This window comes from Orcinus orca, chromosome 10 (genome assembly GCF_937001465.1).
Source record: "Orcinus orca chromosome 10, mOrcOrc1.1, whole genome shotgun sequence".
Classification (NCBI taxonomy): Eukaryota; Metazoa; Chordata; class Mammalia; order Artiodactyla; family Delphinidae; genus Orcinus; species Orcinus orca.
Window position 1 is genome coordinate 38,771,803 of NC_064568.1, and position 15,730 is coordinate 38,787,532.

At 45.1% G+C, this 15,730-nt stretch overlaps 2 protein-coding genes across 17 annotated transcripts in view; both read left to right on the top strand.

The window, feature by feature from the left end:
• The window catches only part of USP4 (ubiquitin specific peptidase 4), a 49,355-nt gene that overhangs the window by 640 nt on the left and 32,985 nt on the right, over positions 1–15,730 (top strand). For 10 of the 16 annotated variants that reach the window (XM_004283938.4, XM_033413145.2, XM_004283939.4 and 7 more), the window contains exons 2-6: positions 1,364–1,491; positions 5,336–5,466; positions 6,881–7,007; positions 7,633–7,778; positions 7,909–7,970. In XM_004283938.4, coding sequence (XP_004283986.1) covers positions 1,364–1,491; positions 5,336–5,466; positions 6,881–7,007; positions 7,633–7,778; positions 7,909–7,970 — 594 coding nt within the window. The other 6 variants (XM_033413158.2, XM_033413156.2, XM_033413157.2 and 3 more) reach the window with 4 other exon arrangements.
• LOC117198154 (SEM1 26S proteasome subunit) lies at positions 8,062–8,406 on the top strand (the record flags this gene model as incomplete). The annotated part of the gene is made up of 1 exon (XM_033413159.2): positions 8,062–8,406. A coding segment is annotated over one exon (192 nt), but the record flags the coding sequence as incomplete, so codon positions are not given.

Below are 15,730 nucleotides of genomic sequence, written 5' to 3' on the forward strand. Positions count from 1 at the left end.
AGAGGCTGAACAAATGTCTGAGAGCCGCAGGTTATTTTGGTAGCAGATGTCAAAAATAATTGTGGCGGCAGCATTTCAGAGTGGGAGAGGCAGGTAGCCTAGAGCCTAGCTAAAAAGAGGATTAAAAGACCAGGATTTAGAAGAGCAAGTCTGAGTCAGGAAGTTTTTCTTAATAAATTGTCTAGTAGAAGGGACAGGACTTCCACCAGTGAAGAGATTCCTGGGTGGTATTATTGTGTGGGAGCAGAAAACTGGGGCTTGTCTTTGCATTGAATATGATTGATCAACCCTCTTTAGGAAACTATGGTAGTGGTCATAATGCCCCTTATAGTGACAGAGGAATTGAGCAGGAAAGAGAAGCATTGAGATTAGGAAGAATTCAGTCTTTACAGTGTTCTTGAGCTAGCCAGGCTGTGAAAGGCAGGGCAGGTAGAAGTACTTTTAGATGATATCCTGAGTAGTGGTGGCACATGAAAAATACTCAGCAGAAGCAGAGAAGTTTCACATAGACTAAAATCACACATTAAAAGTGTTTGGAGGGGAAAGAGCATTTTAGAGATTTGGATATACTTATGGATCCTTGTGGCCTTGGGGAAGCTGCCTGATCTCTGAAGTGTGTTGGTTGTAAAATTTGAAGGACTCACCAATATAATTGTTGTGCTTTGTTCCCCTACAGAGGTTTTCCCCTCCTTCTGTCTTAATTGTAAAACAGCATGGTGATACTTCTAAAATATAACCAGATCAACTTCATGCTTTTTTGACAAGATAAACACACCAAGACAATATTATATGTATATATGTACGTGTATATATGTGTACATGTATGTGTGTGTGTGTGTGTATATATACACACACACACACACACATATATATGTACACACGCAAACACATTTTTTGATATCTTGTTTGGTCCTCAGAGGAAAACTGAAGTGTGTGATGTTATTACCTCATTTTTAGAAAGAAAATTGTTTTACTGCTCTTCATATCAAGCAAAGCACTGTATCCAAACTGTCTGCCTGGACAAGGACCTCTACAAAGATCATTATGAAATTAATGACATGGTCATTAGCAAACAAGGTTTTCCCCATAGAAAGAATTTCTTTAAACAAGGATTTTGAAGCCAGTCGTTTCCTTCCTTTCATTTATGGATTCTTTCAACAATCATTTCACTTAATGGATGCCTGCCTTGGGCCAGGCTCACTGTGCCATGGAGGGCCTGGTCCAGCTCCTGCTCTTCAAAGTGTGTTTTTCAGTGGGGGTTGCTTGCTCCCCAAGTGGAAGGACCATACAAAAATTGAGGGAGCAGCTGCAGGAACTTACAAGCTCAGCTTGCCTGGTATGGTAAATTTTTGTCTGTCTCTAGGTATCTTATTGACAGCCGGTGGTTCAAGCAGTGGAAGAAGTATGTGGGCTTCGACAGCTGGGATATGTACAGTGTGGGTGAACATAATCTGTTTCCTGGCCCGATAGATAACTCCGGACTCTTTTCAGGTGCAGTATCCTGTTGCTTATCTAACTGAAATGTCCACCTGGGTAGTGGCCTGAGGTCATGTTTATCTGTAACATGGATATCTTGAACCTGACTTTGCTACTGTGAGGGGATAGAAACAAGTGTCCTTGACTTGTGTCTATAGCAGAAGTCTATGCAGACCCTCATGGAGAAGTTAAGCTGCTTTTTTTCCCTAAATTAACTACTCTTGGTAAGAGTGTGCTGCTAGCATTTTAAATTTCTGTCTGCCTGTCTCTTTCTCTTTTTTTCAAATTAGTTCTGCTAGAGATTTCAGATTTTAGATTAGTGTATTGAATGGAAAGAAATAGGATATCTTTTTTTTTTTTTTGGCGGTACGCGGGCCTCTCACTGTTACGGCCTCTCCCGTTGCGGAGCACAGGCTCCGGACCCGCAGGCTCAGCGGCCATGGCTCACGGGCCCAGCCGCTCTGCGGCATGTGGGATCTTCCCGGACCGGGGCACGAACCCATGTCCCCTGCATCGGCAGGCGGACTCTCAACCACTGCGTCACCAGGGAAGCCCTAGGATATCATTTTGAAACGGCATCTGGAATCTGAAATTTGGGAACCAGAATTTTCTGTATTACCTTTGCAGTGAAGTAAATTGTAGACCTGTCAACATTCATCAAGCATTCCTGTGATGGCCGTGCTTGTCATAGAAATAGTGTAAGGGGAGGTGGAAGGTTAGTAGAGTTATGATCACAGTCAGCTCCCAATGGAAGAAGTGACTGAAAAAGTGATGTATGACACACCTGAGCTTGGCTTGCACCTTTAGATGCACAGAAATGGCAATTGGCCTTTCCTAGGCTTTGTTCTGCCTGGCTTTAGACTCCCTTGCAACCATGATAGAGGTGATCTGTTGCCTGGGCCCACAATCAGGGCAGAAGGAAGGCAGACAGTGCATGAGGCTTTTGAGGCTTGATTCAAGTACATAACACTACCTGAGTGTTTTTAAAAATGATCAGTGCTTCAGCATGTACCTTGTTTTAGGGGAGGTCTGAATGACAGTAATGTCATAGGCTTTGTTTACTGATGTAAGTCAGATGGTGGCAGTATACCATGAAGTTACCCCAAAGGATCATTGCATTGTGTTTGCATTTTGTCCTTTTCCCTCTTTTTTTTTGAAAAGGAGAATTCTTAAGGCTTTTAATAGTATTGGTGATGAGAATGCTAGAGCTGGAGGGACCCTCTGAAGTAATTTTGCCTGACCTTCAGCTAAGGACAAGCATTCCTTCTGCGGTCTTCCAATTTGATGTCACCTGGCTTAGGCTCAAAACATTTGTTGTCTGCTTGGGAAGTGAGAAGTACATTCTGTTCAGACCCTGGAACATTGACAGTGTGGGAATGGTCTATCTCTGGCCAGTGAGGGCCACCCTCTTAGTTCTTGGGCTCTCCAGTCACCTGCCAGTCCCAGTCTGGCTGCCTTCCGCCTAGGGTCATGGGAATGACCTAGAAGGGGCTCTTGAACATGTAGGAAGGAGGGGGAAGGGCAACTTGCTAATGTTGTCTGCAGAGCACCCCTCTCTTGTTTCCATTTGTGTCCCTGCTGTATATCTGGAGTCCCAATGCTTAGACCAAACTGTGCTCTCCTTTTTTGCCTTTATTTGCCTTTGTTGGAGAAATTTGCAGAGTCCAAATCCTTTTTGTAAAACTCATGTGTGATTTTTAGCATGCTGCCCTTGGACTGATCCAGTTTTAAGTGAAAATAGTGAACTGCATTGAAAATTCCAGTTAAGTTCCTGTGTTTGCCCTATAGTGTCATAAGAATGACATTTTGAGAAAATTGTCACTGAGCCCCAGAGGAGAAAGCCTTGTAAGAATTGATGTACTTGGGGTTGATGATGCTAAAAGCTCTCGGTTCCTTTCCCACATTTAAAGGTTTCTGGCTGCTGCGTGGCCAGATCTGCATAGTGCTTAGTGTTAGAAATGAAGGTGTATGTCTCCAAGTAAGACAAGTGAATAACCTTTATGAGTTTTAATTTGCAAATCAGAGAAAACCTTGGAGTTCAGGTGTCAGTTTTTTTCAGAAGCTCTTGTTTCAAGTAGACTGATAAGTACTAGCCCTGTGCCATCCTTCTGTTGCTAAATAGAAAAGGGGTGGTCGGTCAGTATTAATCATGCCAGAGCTGCTGTGGAATGTGGTTGGCTCATCAGTGAGAAGGAGCCACTTTTTTTTTTTCTTTTAAATTATGGTAAAATACACATAAAATTTACCATCTGCATATTTTTAAGTGTTCAGTAGTGTAAAGTATATTCACATTGTTGCACAGCCCATCTCCAGAACTTTTTTCTCACAAAACTGAAACTCCATACTCATTAAATAGTATTTCCAATCTCCTTTCCCCCCAAGCCCCTGGCAACCACCATTCTACTTTCTGTCTCTTGAGTCTGACTATTCTAGGTACCTAATGTAAGTGGAATCATACAGTGTTTGTTTTTCTGTGACTGGCTTATTTCATTTAGCATAAAGTCCACAAGGTTTATCCATGTTAACGGCATGTCAGAATTTCTTTTTTTTAAAGGCTGAATGATATCCCACTGTGTGTATATACCACATTTTGTTTTTCCGTTCATCCTTCTCACCTTGGTATTCCTGTTCTCCAAGCCTGTTTAGTTCCTTTCCTTTTTCCTTGGAAATGAAAAAGGCAGAGATGGATCAGATCTGAAACTCACCCTGAGGAAGGGCAGAAGACCTCATGGGGTAGGGTGTAAACTGGTGGGAGAGGTGATAGGAAGCCCTGGTCACCTTGTGCATGCCATTTTTGGTTTTTGTTTTGTTTTGTTGTTTTTTTGTTTGTTTTTGTTTTTAACATTGTCTGCCTTGAATTACAGATGAGTTGCACCATTGTGGGTACTTTTTGCTTCCCTGGCTTCATGGCTTCATTTGTCTGGAGAACAGTGGCTTCCACTACTGCGGGAGTGGGTGTAGATGGGCACAGGCTTATTAGCAGGGAGGCTTCCTTGATGGGAGATGATTAGTCTTCCCTTGATACAGTCCCTTGGTCCTCCATTGAGAGAGTATGTTTCAGACCATGGATGTCTTTTTCTGACTCACAGTCATGTTGCCTCCGTGTGGGGTGTAAGATGGATGCTTAACATGTTAAAGGTGTTCTCCCTCCACATGGCCGATGTCCAGCTGAGTTTTCACTTGGAGTGTTGAAAACTAAGAATGCTAAATGACTCTTGGTAAAATAAATTTAACTTCAATGATTTGTTTCTTTGCTTTCTTAGTAAATCTTTCAAAGGAAGATGATATCTGACCTTAATGCAGTTTCACTAAGCAGAATATTACATTAAATATTCATAGTAAACAATTTTAATTGTGGAATCTGGAAGCACTTTGAAAGTGTAAATTGGAGTTTTTCTCTTTTCTCTTTCCTTCTCCCTCCAACTATGGAAGAAATACAAGTTCCTCATAAAATGTTCAGAAAGCATGCCTAAAGACTCCAGGTCTGGGGCTTCCCTGGTGGCGCAGTGGTTGAGAGTCCACCTGCCGATGCAGGGGCCGCGGGTTTGTGCCCTGGTCCGGGAGGATCCCACATGCCGCGGAGCGGCTGGGCCCGTGAGCCACGGGCGCTGAGCCTGCGCGTCCGGAGCCTGTGCTCCGCAATGGGAGAGGCCACAACAGTGAGAGGCCCGCGTACCACCAAAAAAAAAAAAAAAAAGACTCCAGGTCTGCTCTGTGTTATGGCCAGTGACAGAATTTTGGAATTTTGTACTTCTTCCTATAAATGCTTTTCATGTTTCTGAAAATTACATAAGAATCATGTAAAACAAACATTTCTGGGGAGAAAAGCAGTGAGCTATGTGCTGTTTTCCTTTTTCAGATCCTGAGAGTCAGACCTTGAAAGAACATTTAATTGATGAATTGGACTATGTATTGGTCCCAGCTGAGGCCTGGAATAAGTTACTAAACTGGTATGGCTGTGTAGAAGGCCAGCAGCCCATTGTCAGAAAAGTGAGTACATGAATTGTTACACCTGCTGGTCAGTGTCTGTGAGTGCTCCCTGACACTGACTAGTGTTGGTTTCCTGGGGTACTGGCCATATGTAAGAAGTTGAATGGAGGCCTCCAGACATCACAGCTGCCCAGTGGCTTGGGATATGTCCAGCGGTGCAGTGAGAGCACATTCTGGAAGGTTCTGTGAGAGAAAGTTCACTTGGGGTCATATGGATATACAGTAATGTACTGCTTCTTGTTTAACTTAACCTTTCTGATATTGCTTTTCCCCCTGTGCTTTTTTGTTTGTTTGGTGTTTTTGTTTATTTTTGGCTGTGTTGGGTCTTCATTGCTGCATGTGGGCTTTTCTCTAGTTGCGGTGAGTGGGGGCTACTCTTCGTTGAGGTGCGTGGGCTTCTCATTGTAGTGGCTTCTCTGGTTGTGGAACACATGCTCTAGGCGTGTGGGCTTCAGTAGTTGTGGCTCGCGGGCTCAGTAGTTGTGGTGTACAGGCTTAGTTGCTCTGCGGCATGTGGGATCTTCCCGGACCAGGGATTGAACCTGTGTCCCCTGCATTGACAGGCAGATTCTTAACCACTGCCCCACCCGCGAAGTCCCTCCCCCTGTGCTTAAGAATCTCTGGTCACACTGTTGAGTACCTCGGAAAACAGGTGTTTTATATCCAAGAGAACAGTCTCTTGGAAGGCAGGCCCTGGGAGAGAAACCCAGATTGTTAGCCTCTCTGGTAGACAGGACTGGTGAGAATACCACCAGCCTGATTCCCACAGTTGTTTGCTTATCCCACTGGAGGGGGACATCACAGGAGTCCACATGACTGCTGATACGTAGGCACTGGGTAAATTTCTTACTCTGCCTGGTGTTTAGTTTCCCTTCTTAGCAGAGTAGGAAAAGGCTGCAGTCCTGAGGCCAAGCTTCTAAGAGTTGCTCTTCAGGGCCAGAACTACCTTCTTTCTCCACCTTGAAACCTGGGACTCCAAGAGGGGTTAGGTATCAAATGGTTAGGGGCATGCCAGCCTCCCACAGATGTCGGCACCTGCTCACAGTCCTGCCATGTGGCGAGCGTGCTGCCAAGGGCTTTAACTGTATTCTCTAGGCCTCTTAATTCCACAGACCCTGCAGGGGAAGCATCATGATACCCTCTAAGAGATGAACAATGACTTTCCTGTTGTGCACAGTTGTTGCCAGCTCTGGTTCCATCCAGATGCTCTTGGTTGGTCCTAATGAGTGGAAGTAAGGTTTTTAAACTAGGACAGATGCCAGTGGCTTTAAAAATCTGTACTTCTGATCCCCCTATCACTTAAGGAAACTGATTATCATGTGGATTGTGCCTTTTGCCACTGATGAGACATGTTGCTTCCAAGACTGCCCTGGTGTGGAACCACTGCTCCTTCACCCGTGCCTCTTGTTTACAGGTTGTAGAGCATGGCCTGTTTGTCAAGCACTGCAAGGTGGAGGTGTATTTGCTGGAATTGAAGCTTTGTGAGAACAGTGACCCCACCAATGTGCTGAGTTGCCATTTCAGCAAGTCAGACACCATCGGTGAGTAGCTGGCCTGGAGTTCCAGGTATCCAGTGAGAGTGCAGGGCATTGTGGCTAATGAGAGGGAAGCTGGGGCACCCTCTTCAGACTTGTTACCCAAATAATCTCGGGTTGTTGTTACCAGTCCTGACCTGGGAGCCTGCTCCCCAGGGCATTCTTGTGGACAGCTAAGCCTGGGAATCATATTGTATAAAACACTGGGCATGGTCTCTGCCCACTTAACATATGGTAAGAAGGGTGAAGAAATGCAGATTCAGAGAGATTAATGTCACTTATTCAGAAATCTCAGTGAGAAAACGGCAGAGCTAGCATTTGAAACCAAATCTATCTTACCTCCAAAGGTAAGTTTTCTGACTTTTCTATGTTGCTTCTGTGCTAAAAATGGGGACCCACATCATTAAAGAATGGGAAGCATAGGGACAATTTTTGGTTGTATGAGTGTAAGAGGATGCCATGGAAGATGTTTGCCTTAGGAGTCACCAAGGGGCTAAGGTCGGTCAGAAGTTTTGATCCAGAGCATCCAGTGACCATCTGAAAAGGACGGAGGATGAGCATTAGCTTGCCATGGCTGTTGCTGGTCTTGCTTCTGGAGAAAGCCCTGAGTGATGTTTCTGCCTGTCCCCAGCAACCATTGAGAAGGAAATGCGGAAGTTGTTCAACATCCCTGCGGACCGTGAGACACGGCTGTGGAACAAATACATGAGCAACACCTACGAGCAGTTGAGCAAGCTAGACAACACTGTGCAGGATGCTGGGCTGTACCAGGGTCAGGTAGGAGGGCCCAAGCCATGCCCCAGCAGACAGCTCTGCCCAGGGTGTGTGGACAGGTATCTTTTGGTTCTGAGCATGTCAACAGTGAGATGGTTTGCACATTCCTAATATGGTTTCCCCTTTCACTCAGGTGCTAGTAATTGAGCCCCAAAACGAAGATGGCACGTGGCCAAGGCAGACCCTGCAGTCAAAGTAAGTGGACTTTTTCTCCCTGCAGCTGGGCACATGGGTGTAAGGGAGACACTATTTCCTAAGGCAGTTACTTGTACTAAGAAAATAAAATTCTAGTCTCTATGATAGAGCCGGCCTGGGAGGCTGCAATGGCAGTGGCGGCTGTGACTGGGCTGGTTTAGATGAAGATGAAGATGCACATGTCTGGGAGGATAATTGGGATGATGACAATGTAGAGGATGACTTCTCCAATCAGTTACGAGCTGAACTAGAGAAACATGGTTATAAGATGGAGACATCATAGCATCCAGAAGTGCTGAAGCAACCTAAACTTGAACTGTTTACTAAATTCTAGAGCAGAGAACCCAGGGTGGGACACTTAAAAAATGTTTATTTCATTACCTCCTCAGATTTATTTTTGTTTTTGTAACACAGAAAAGTAAATGTTTTGATCTAAGAAAAAAAGAAAAAATTCTAAATCAGATGAAAACATTTTCAATTATGTATCCAGAGTCTATAATCCTGGCTTTTGGTAAGCAGCATGCTGGGCAGCCATCTCAGGGGAAGCTGTCAGGTGTGTGAACAAGGCAGTGAGCCTCTGCTTGTTGAGAATGAAAGGAGAAGAGAAGAGGCCAGGATCTGGGCCAGGATCTGCTCTGCCAAGAGGTGGTCTCTGTCAAGGGCATTTATTTTCTCCACCTATAGCTAGAGGCTTTGATGGAAGAGAAGAGGGCTCAGGCATGGGGTCTTGCATGACTTAAAGGTAATAGTTTGATCCCATCCCACTCCTTACCCAGGGGCCTGTTTCTCATTGTTGTCCTCGTCATTTGCTGCGGGAATTACTCTGCTCCTTAACTGGGGCTCCAGGCACCTCTGTCTCAGGAGATGTTCATGTGTGGTGTGAAGTTAATGCATGTTCTGAGAAGGGGACAGAAGTGCTGAATTTTTCTTATGGTATAAGATGGGAGAATCGTGTCTGTGTTCCAGTAGTTAATGGGGACAGTGTTGGTCTTTGCTTTCTTCCCTCAGTCAGGCCCTGGACAGTGACTGTTTTGTAGTAATGGGCTCTTAGCTCTTTTGAAAATTATGAAAGCTCTGAGCTCTCTCTCAAGAAACATGCAGGAAGACGCAACATTTTGCCAATAATCTCAAGGGTTTTACAGACACCCTGAAGCCTAGCCATGGACTTCAGTTTAAGAAACTCTGGTCACCAGTTCTTGAGAAGATGACAAAATAGCTATGGTAGGCAGAATAATGATCATGTCCCTCCCCAGAGTCCATGTCCTAATCCCCAGAACCTGTAAATATGTTAGGTTACATGGCAGAAGGGACTTTGCTGATGTGATTAAGGATCTTGAGATGGGGAGATTATCCTAGATTATCTGGGTAGGCCCAGTATGATCATGAGGGTCCTTAAAAATGAAAGAGGGAGACAGGAGAGTCAGATGTGAGGGCAGAAGCAGAGTCAGAGTGGTGAAGTGTGAGAAAGACTCAACTGGCCATGAGCCAGGGAAGGTGGGAAGCCTCTAGAAGTCCCTAGAGCCCCCACCAAGGAACACAGCTCAGCCCACACCTTGATTTAGCTCAGTGAGAAGAATTTTGGACTTTGGACCTCCAAAACCGTAAGATAATAACTTTGTGTTGTTTAAGCCACTAAGTTTGTGGTAATTTGTTACAGCAGCCGTAGGAAACAAGTATACTAGCCCAGCCTGCTGACTCCCTTCTTGGAATGGAAATGCCACAGAACCAAGAGAAACTAACTTAAAAACTGCGACAACCCCCTTGGGAGAAGGTGCTTGGATTCTAGTCTGTGAGGTAGGGTTGACAGCTTGGAGTGGAAGAGCCTGTGTGAAGAGCCAAGGGAGACTGTTTTCAGTTGTGCCTTTTTCTCTTCCTACTGATGCTTTTCCCCATCCCTTCCACACCCTCAGGCCTAAGAGATTCCAGTGAAGGGAAACAGCTTTTGGAAAAGAGGAGTGCCTCATTGAAATGCCCTGAAGGTTTGAGTCTCCTGGTAGAGGGTGTCCAATGGTGAATGAGCTCAGAGCAGAAGTCCTAAGTCACATTCGCCTCCCTACGCCCTCAGTAGTGCCGGACACTGTTCTAGATGCCAAGGATACAGCAATAAACAAAACAAAGTTTCTATCCTCAAGGAGCAGAAAATAGATAAATTAAAAAAATACATGTCTGAAGATTTACAAGTACTGTGGGAAAAAATCAGGGAAGAAAATAAGCAAGTGCTAAGGCTTTGGGCATATTTAAACAGGCCGATGGGGAGGCCCCACTGAGGTACCATTTGAACATGGTCATGAAGGAGGCAAGGGAATCAGCAGTGAGTGTGGTGTGGAGAACAGCTTTGTGAGGCAGAGGTGACAGCAGATGGAGAAGTCCTGAGGCAGAGCAGGCCTGGTTGAAGGCCAGCAGGAGTTTGTTATGGCTGGTGCTTGGAGGGATGACAGGAGGGCTGAGGGGATAAGGCCCAAGAGATGCTGCGGCGGTTGGCCTGTGATCCTTGTGAGACTCTAGCTTCCATCTTTGCCTTTGTGAGGTGGGGAGCTCATTTGAGGGGTATGGTGAATGTGGAGTGGGGTGTTCTCACCTGGTGAATGGCTCACAGGGAGCCACAACGAGAAGCTGACAAGTATAGTCAGAATTAAAGGAAAGTGACAAATTGACATGTTGTGCTAGTTGGAGCAGAATTCATATTCCCAGCTGCTTAGGAGGACGGAAGAAGCATAATGGAAATCCTAAAGAGAAAGAGCAAATGGGTACATGAAAGAGGAAGAAGGAGATACCTACGTGGAAACAGAGAATTCAGGGGCTGGGTTGAGTAGCAGAATGGATGTAGCTCAAGACTTGAGTGTAGAAGTCGGAAGGTCAGGTTGAAGAATTCTAGGGGATAAGGAGGTGGAAGATAATAGAAGAAAAGTGCTGTGGAGGATGGGAGTAGAAATGTCAGTGTCCAGATAATAGGAATCTCAGAAGCAGAGAGGAAATGACGGACAGGGGAAGAAAATGTTAGAAGAAATAATGACCAAGAGTTTCTCAGAAATCATGAAAGAGGATACATCTTTTTTTTTTTGTTTGCGATATGCGGGCCTCTCACTGTTGTGGCCTCTCCCGTTGCGGAGCACAGGCTCCGGACGCGCAGGCTCAGCGGCCATGGCTCACGGGCCTAGCTGCTCCGCGGCATGTGGGATCTTCCTGGACCGGGGCACGAACCCGTGTCCCCTGCATCGGCAGGCGGACTCTCAACCACTGTGCCACCAGGGAAGCCCGAGGATGCATCTTAAATGTAAAGAATGCTAAACATGACAGAAAAAACAAAGCCCACACCAAGACACGTTAGATTGAAATTTAACAACAAAGATGTAAGGAAAATGTCAAATCTGTTTGAAAGAGAAAGTCACAGTGAGAAGCAGATTAATATCAAACTTCCCAACAGCCACAATGGACCTAGGAGATACTTTTTCAGTATCAAAGTAAGAAAACTTTAAATATTTATTTAGGCTGTGCCAGGTCTTAGTTGTGACACATGGGATCTTTATTATTTATTTGTTTATTTAAATTTATTTATTTATTTTTGGCTGTGTTGGGTCTTCATTGCTGCATGCTAGTTGCAGCGACTGGAGGCTACTCTCCTTTGCTGTGTGCGGGCTTCTCACTGCAGTGGCCTCTAGTTGCAGAGGACGGGCTCTAGGGTGCGCTGGGTCCAGTAGTTGTGGCGCACGGGCTCAGTTGCTCCACGGCATGTGGGATCTTCCCGGACCAGGGCTCAAACCCATATCTCCTGCATTGGCAGGTGGATTCTTAACCAGTGTGCCACCAGGGAAGCCCAAACACATAGGATCTTTAGTTGCAGCATGTGGCTCTTAGTGGTGGCACGCCGGCTCTTAGTTGCGGCACGTGTGCGGGATCTAGTTCCCCAGCCAGGGATCAGACCCGGGCCCCCTGCATTGGGAGTGTGGAGTCTTACTCACTGGACCACCAAGGAAGTCCCAAAGGAAGATAACTTTAAAACTAGAATTTTTTTTTTTTTTTTTGCGGTACTCAGGCCTCTCACTGTTGTGGCCTCTCCTGTTGCAGAGCACAGGCTCTGGACGCGCAGGCTCAGCGGCCATGGCTCACGGGCCCAGCCGCTCCGTGGCATGTGGGATCTTCCCGGACCGGGGCACGAACCCGTGTCCCCTGCATCGGCAGGTGGACTCTCAACCACTGCGCCACCAGGGAAGCCCAAAAACTAGAATTTTAAAACCTACTAAACTGTTATCTGAATGTAAAGATAATTTTCTCTGGCATAGATGACTTTAGAAAGTTTTCTACACAGAGCTCCTCTTTGAAAACCTCTTGGGGGAAGTAGTGTTAACGTCCAGGAGCAGGCAGTAAAATCCAGAAGGTGCAAGGGAGAGTATACAACTAGTGAAGTGTTCTGTTGACCAGAAATGCAAGGACTTTATGACTTTGGAGTAAGCAAAGAATTTTTACACAAGACACAGCACCACAAACCATAGAGGAGGACATGGATAGAGTGGATAACTTTTTTTTTTCTTAAGGTTTTTGTTTTTTTTAAATAAATTTATTTATTTTTATTTTTGGATGCATTGGGTCTTCGTTGCTGTGTGCGGGCTTCTCTCTAGTGGTGAGCGGGGACTGCTCTTCGTTGTGGTGTGCAGGCTTCTCATTGCAGTGGCTTCTCTTGTTGCGGAGCAAGGGCTCTAGGCGTGAGGGCTGTAGTAGTTGTGGCACGTGGGCTCTAGAGCACAGGCTCAGTAGTTGTGGCTCACGGGCTTAGCTGCTCTGCGGCATGTGGGATCTTCCTGGACCAGGGCTCCGACCTGTGTACCCTGCATAGGCAGGTGGATTCTCAACCACTGTGCCACCAGGGAAGCCTGAGTGGATGACTTTTAAATTCAGGGCTGTTCTAAAAGAGTGAAAAGGCAAGCCACAGAGTGAGAAAGCTATTTGCAATACCTATGTCTGACAGATTGTTTATATCCAGAATTTCAAAGAAACCCCTTAATGTCAGTAAGAAAAAGTCAGACACCCCTTCTAGAAAAAAGGGCGAGAAAACCTATAACAGTCACTTTAAGAAAGAGGCTACCGGACTTCCCTGGTGGCACAGTGGTTAAGTCTGCCAGTCAATGCAGGGGACACGGGTTCGAGCCCTGGTCCGGGAAGATCCCACATGCTGCAGAGCAGCTGAGCCTGTGCGCCACAACTACTGAGCCTGCACTCTAGAGCGGCAAGCCACAACTACTGAGCCCTCATGCCATAACTACTGAAGCCTGTGCACCTAGAGCCCATGTTATGCAAAAATAGAAGCCACCGCAATGAGAAGGCTGCACACTGCAACAAATGGTAGCCCCCACTCTCCGCAACTAGAGAAAGCCCACGTGCAGCAACGAAGACCGAACACAGCCAAAAATAAATAAATTAAAAAAAAAAAAAGAGGCTACCTTGTGGCTAGCGACCATATGGAGAGGTGCTCAACCTCAGCAGTCATCCAGAAATGGCAAATTAAAACCATAATGCAGTGCTTCTGCACATCCCCCAGAATGGTTACATGAAAAAGACAGGTAGTGTCAAGTGTTGTAGAGGTGTTGGAACTTGCTGATGGGGCATATAAACTGGTATAGTGACTTTAGAAGGTTTAGCAACAAGTACTAAATGACGAATTGTGTGCATATTCTACAACCCAGCAATCTACTCTTAGGCATACAGAAATATATCTCACATTCACTTAAAGATACATTCAAAGATGTTCATGACAGCACAGCTTGTCGTAGTCACAAACTGGAGCTAACCTAAATGTCCACCAAAAAGAGAATGGATAAATTGTGGTGTATGCATGCAATAGAATTCTCTCCAGCCACAGCAACATTGAGTCTCATAAACCATGTGAATGAGAAGCCAGACACAAAACGTGGCATACTGTTTGAGTCCCTTGATATAAAGCTTAAGAACCCGCAAAACTGATCTATGGGTGTCAAGGTCATGATGGAGTTTAGCTTAGAGAAAAATAATGACTGCAGGGAGCGTGAGGAAGACACCTGGGGGGTGGTGCTGTCCTGTTTTTTGGTCTGAGGGTACTGGTTATATAGGGGTATTCGCTTGGTGAGAATGTCTTGATTTTTTTTTTGGCTGTGCCATGCCTCTTTTGGGATTTTAGTTCCCCAGCCAGGGATTGAACCCAGGCCATGGCTATGAAATCGCCAAGCGCTAACCACTGGACCACCAGGGAATTCCCAGGAATGTCTTGATTTTTGTACTCTCATAATGTATATATTTCTCTGTGTAATATACTTCAATAAAAAGTTTTAAAAAAGTTTAGTAATAGTAAGAAGAAAGGTTTAAGAAAGCAGCCTTTATCAGTAACAATCCAGAAGTAAATACTGGGTAATCCCAACATGGAAGACAGTTGAGGAGACAGGAAGCAGTAAAGAGAGATGAGAATGTCCTGAACTACTTTTGCAGGGAAATGTAGTTAATAAGTTGAAGTAATTATGATGGGGAAAAATAAAAACAGTTATAGATCCTAGTAAGTTAGTGGAGTAACTACCAGAAATACAAAAGTAGAATTTACATCTTTTATATAATATGTTGTATTGATTAGGAAAGCTCTGGTAGCAATGAAGAAAGACCTGAAAGTTAGCATGTCGAGCAATGTAGATGGTTATATCTTTCCAAAAAGAATTTCTGAGGTGGGCAGTTCAATGCTGCTATTATTAGAAATCCAGCTGTTTTGTCATGTTGCTCTACTGTGCGTGGCTTCAACTTTAAAGGTGGTCAACTCAGGGTCCATGATGACTGCTGGAGATGGACCAATCATATCTGCATTCAAGTAGCTGAGGAGGAATTGGGAAGAAGGACATGCTCCTTCCTTTTTTTTTTGCGGTACGCAGGCCTCTCACTGCCGTGGCCTCTCCCGTTGCGGAGCACAGGCTCCGGACGCGCAGGCTCAGCGGCCATGGCTCACAGGCCCAGCCGCTCCGCGGCATGTGGGATCTTCCCAGTCCAGGGCACGAACCCGTGTCCCCTGCATCGGCAGGCGGACTCTCAACCACTGCGCCACCAGGGAAGCCTTGCCCCTTCCTTTTAAAGAAATTTCCCAGAAATCACATAGAAGATCTGCCTTTACATCTCTGGCCAATTATATGACCACACCTGGCTTCAAAGGAGGCTGGGAAATGCCTTTTAGCAGTTAGAAGGGCTCTAACTAAAACCTGGGATTTGTAAACTAAAGAAGAACAGAAGAATAGCCATGGGGAGGTGAAAGGGAAAAAAAAAACACTTTCCTTTTTTAAAAAAAATTTTTTAATTTAATTTATTTTTTTATGTAGCAGGTTCTTATTAGTTACCTATTTTATACATATTAGTGTATACATGTCAGTCCCAATCTCCCAATTCATCCCACCACCACCACCACCACCCCCGCCACTTTCCCCCCTTGGTGTTCATACGTTCTCTACATCTGTGTGTCTATTTCTGCCGTGCATACCAGTTCATCTATATCATTTTTCTAGTTTCCACATATATGCGTTAATATATGATACTTGTTTTTCTCTTTCTGACTTACTTCACTCTGTATGACAGTCTCTAGATCCATGCACGTCTCTATAAATGACCCAATTTTGTTCCTTTTTATGGCTGAGTAATATTCCATTGCATACATGTACCACACCTTCTTTATCCATTCGTCTGTCGATGGGCATTTAGGCTGCTTCCATGACCTGGGTATTGTAAATAGTGCTGCAGTGAACATTGGGGTGCATGTGTCTTAC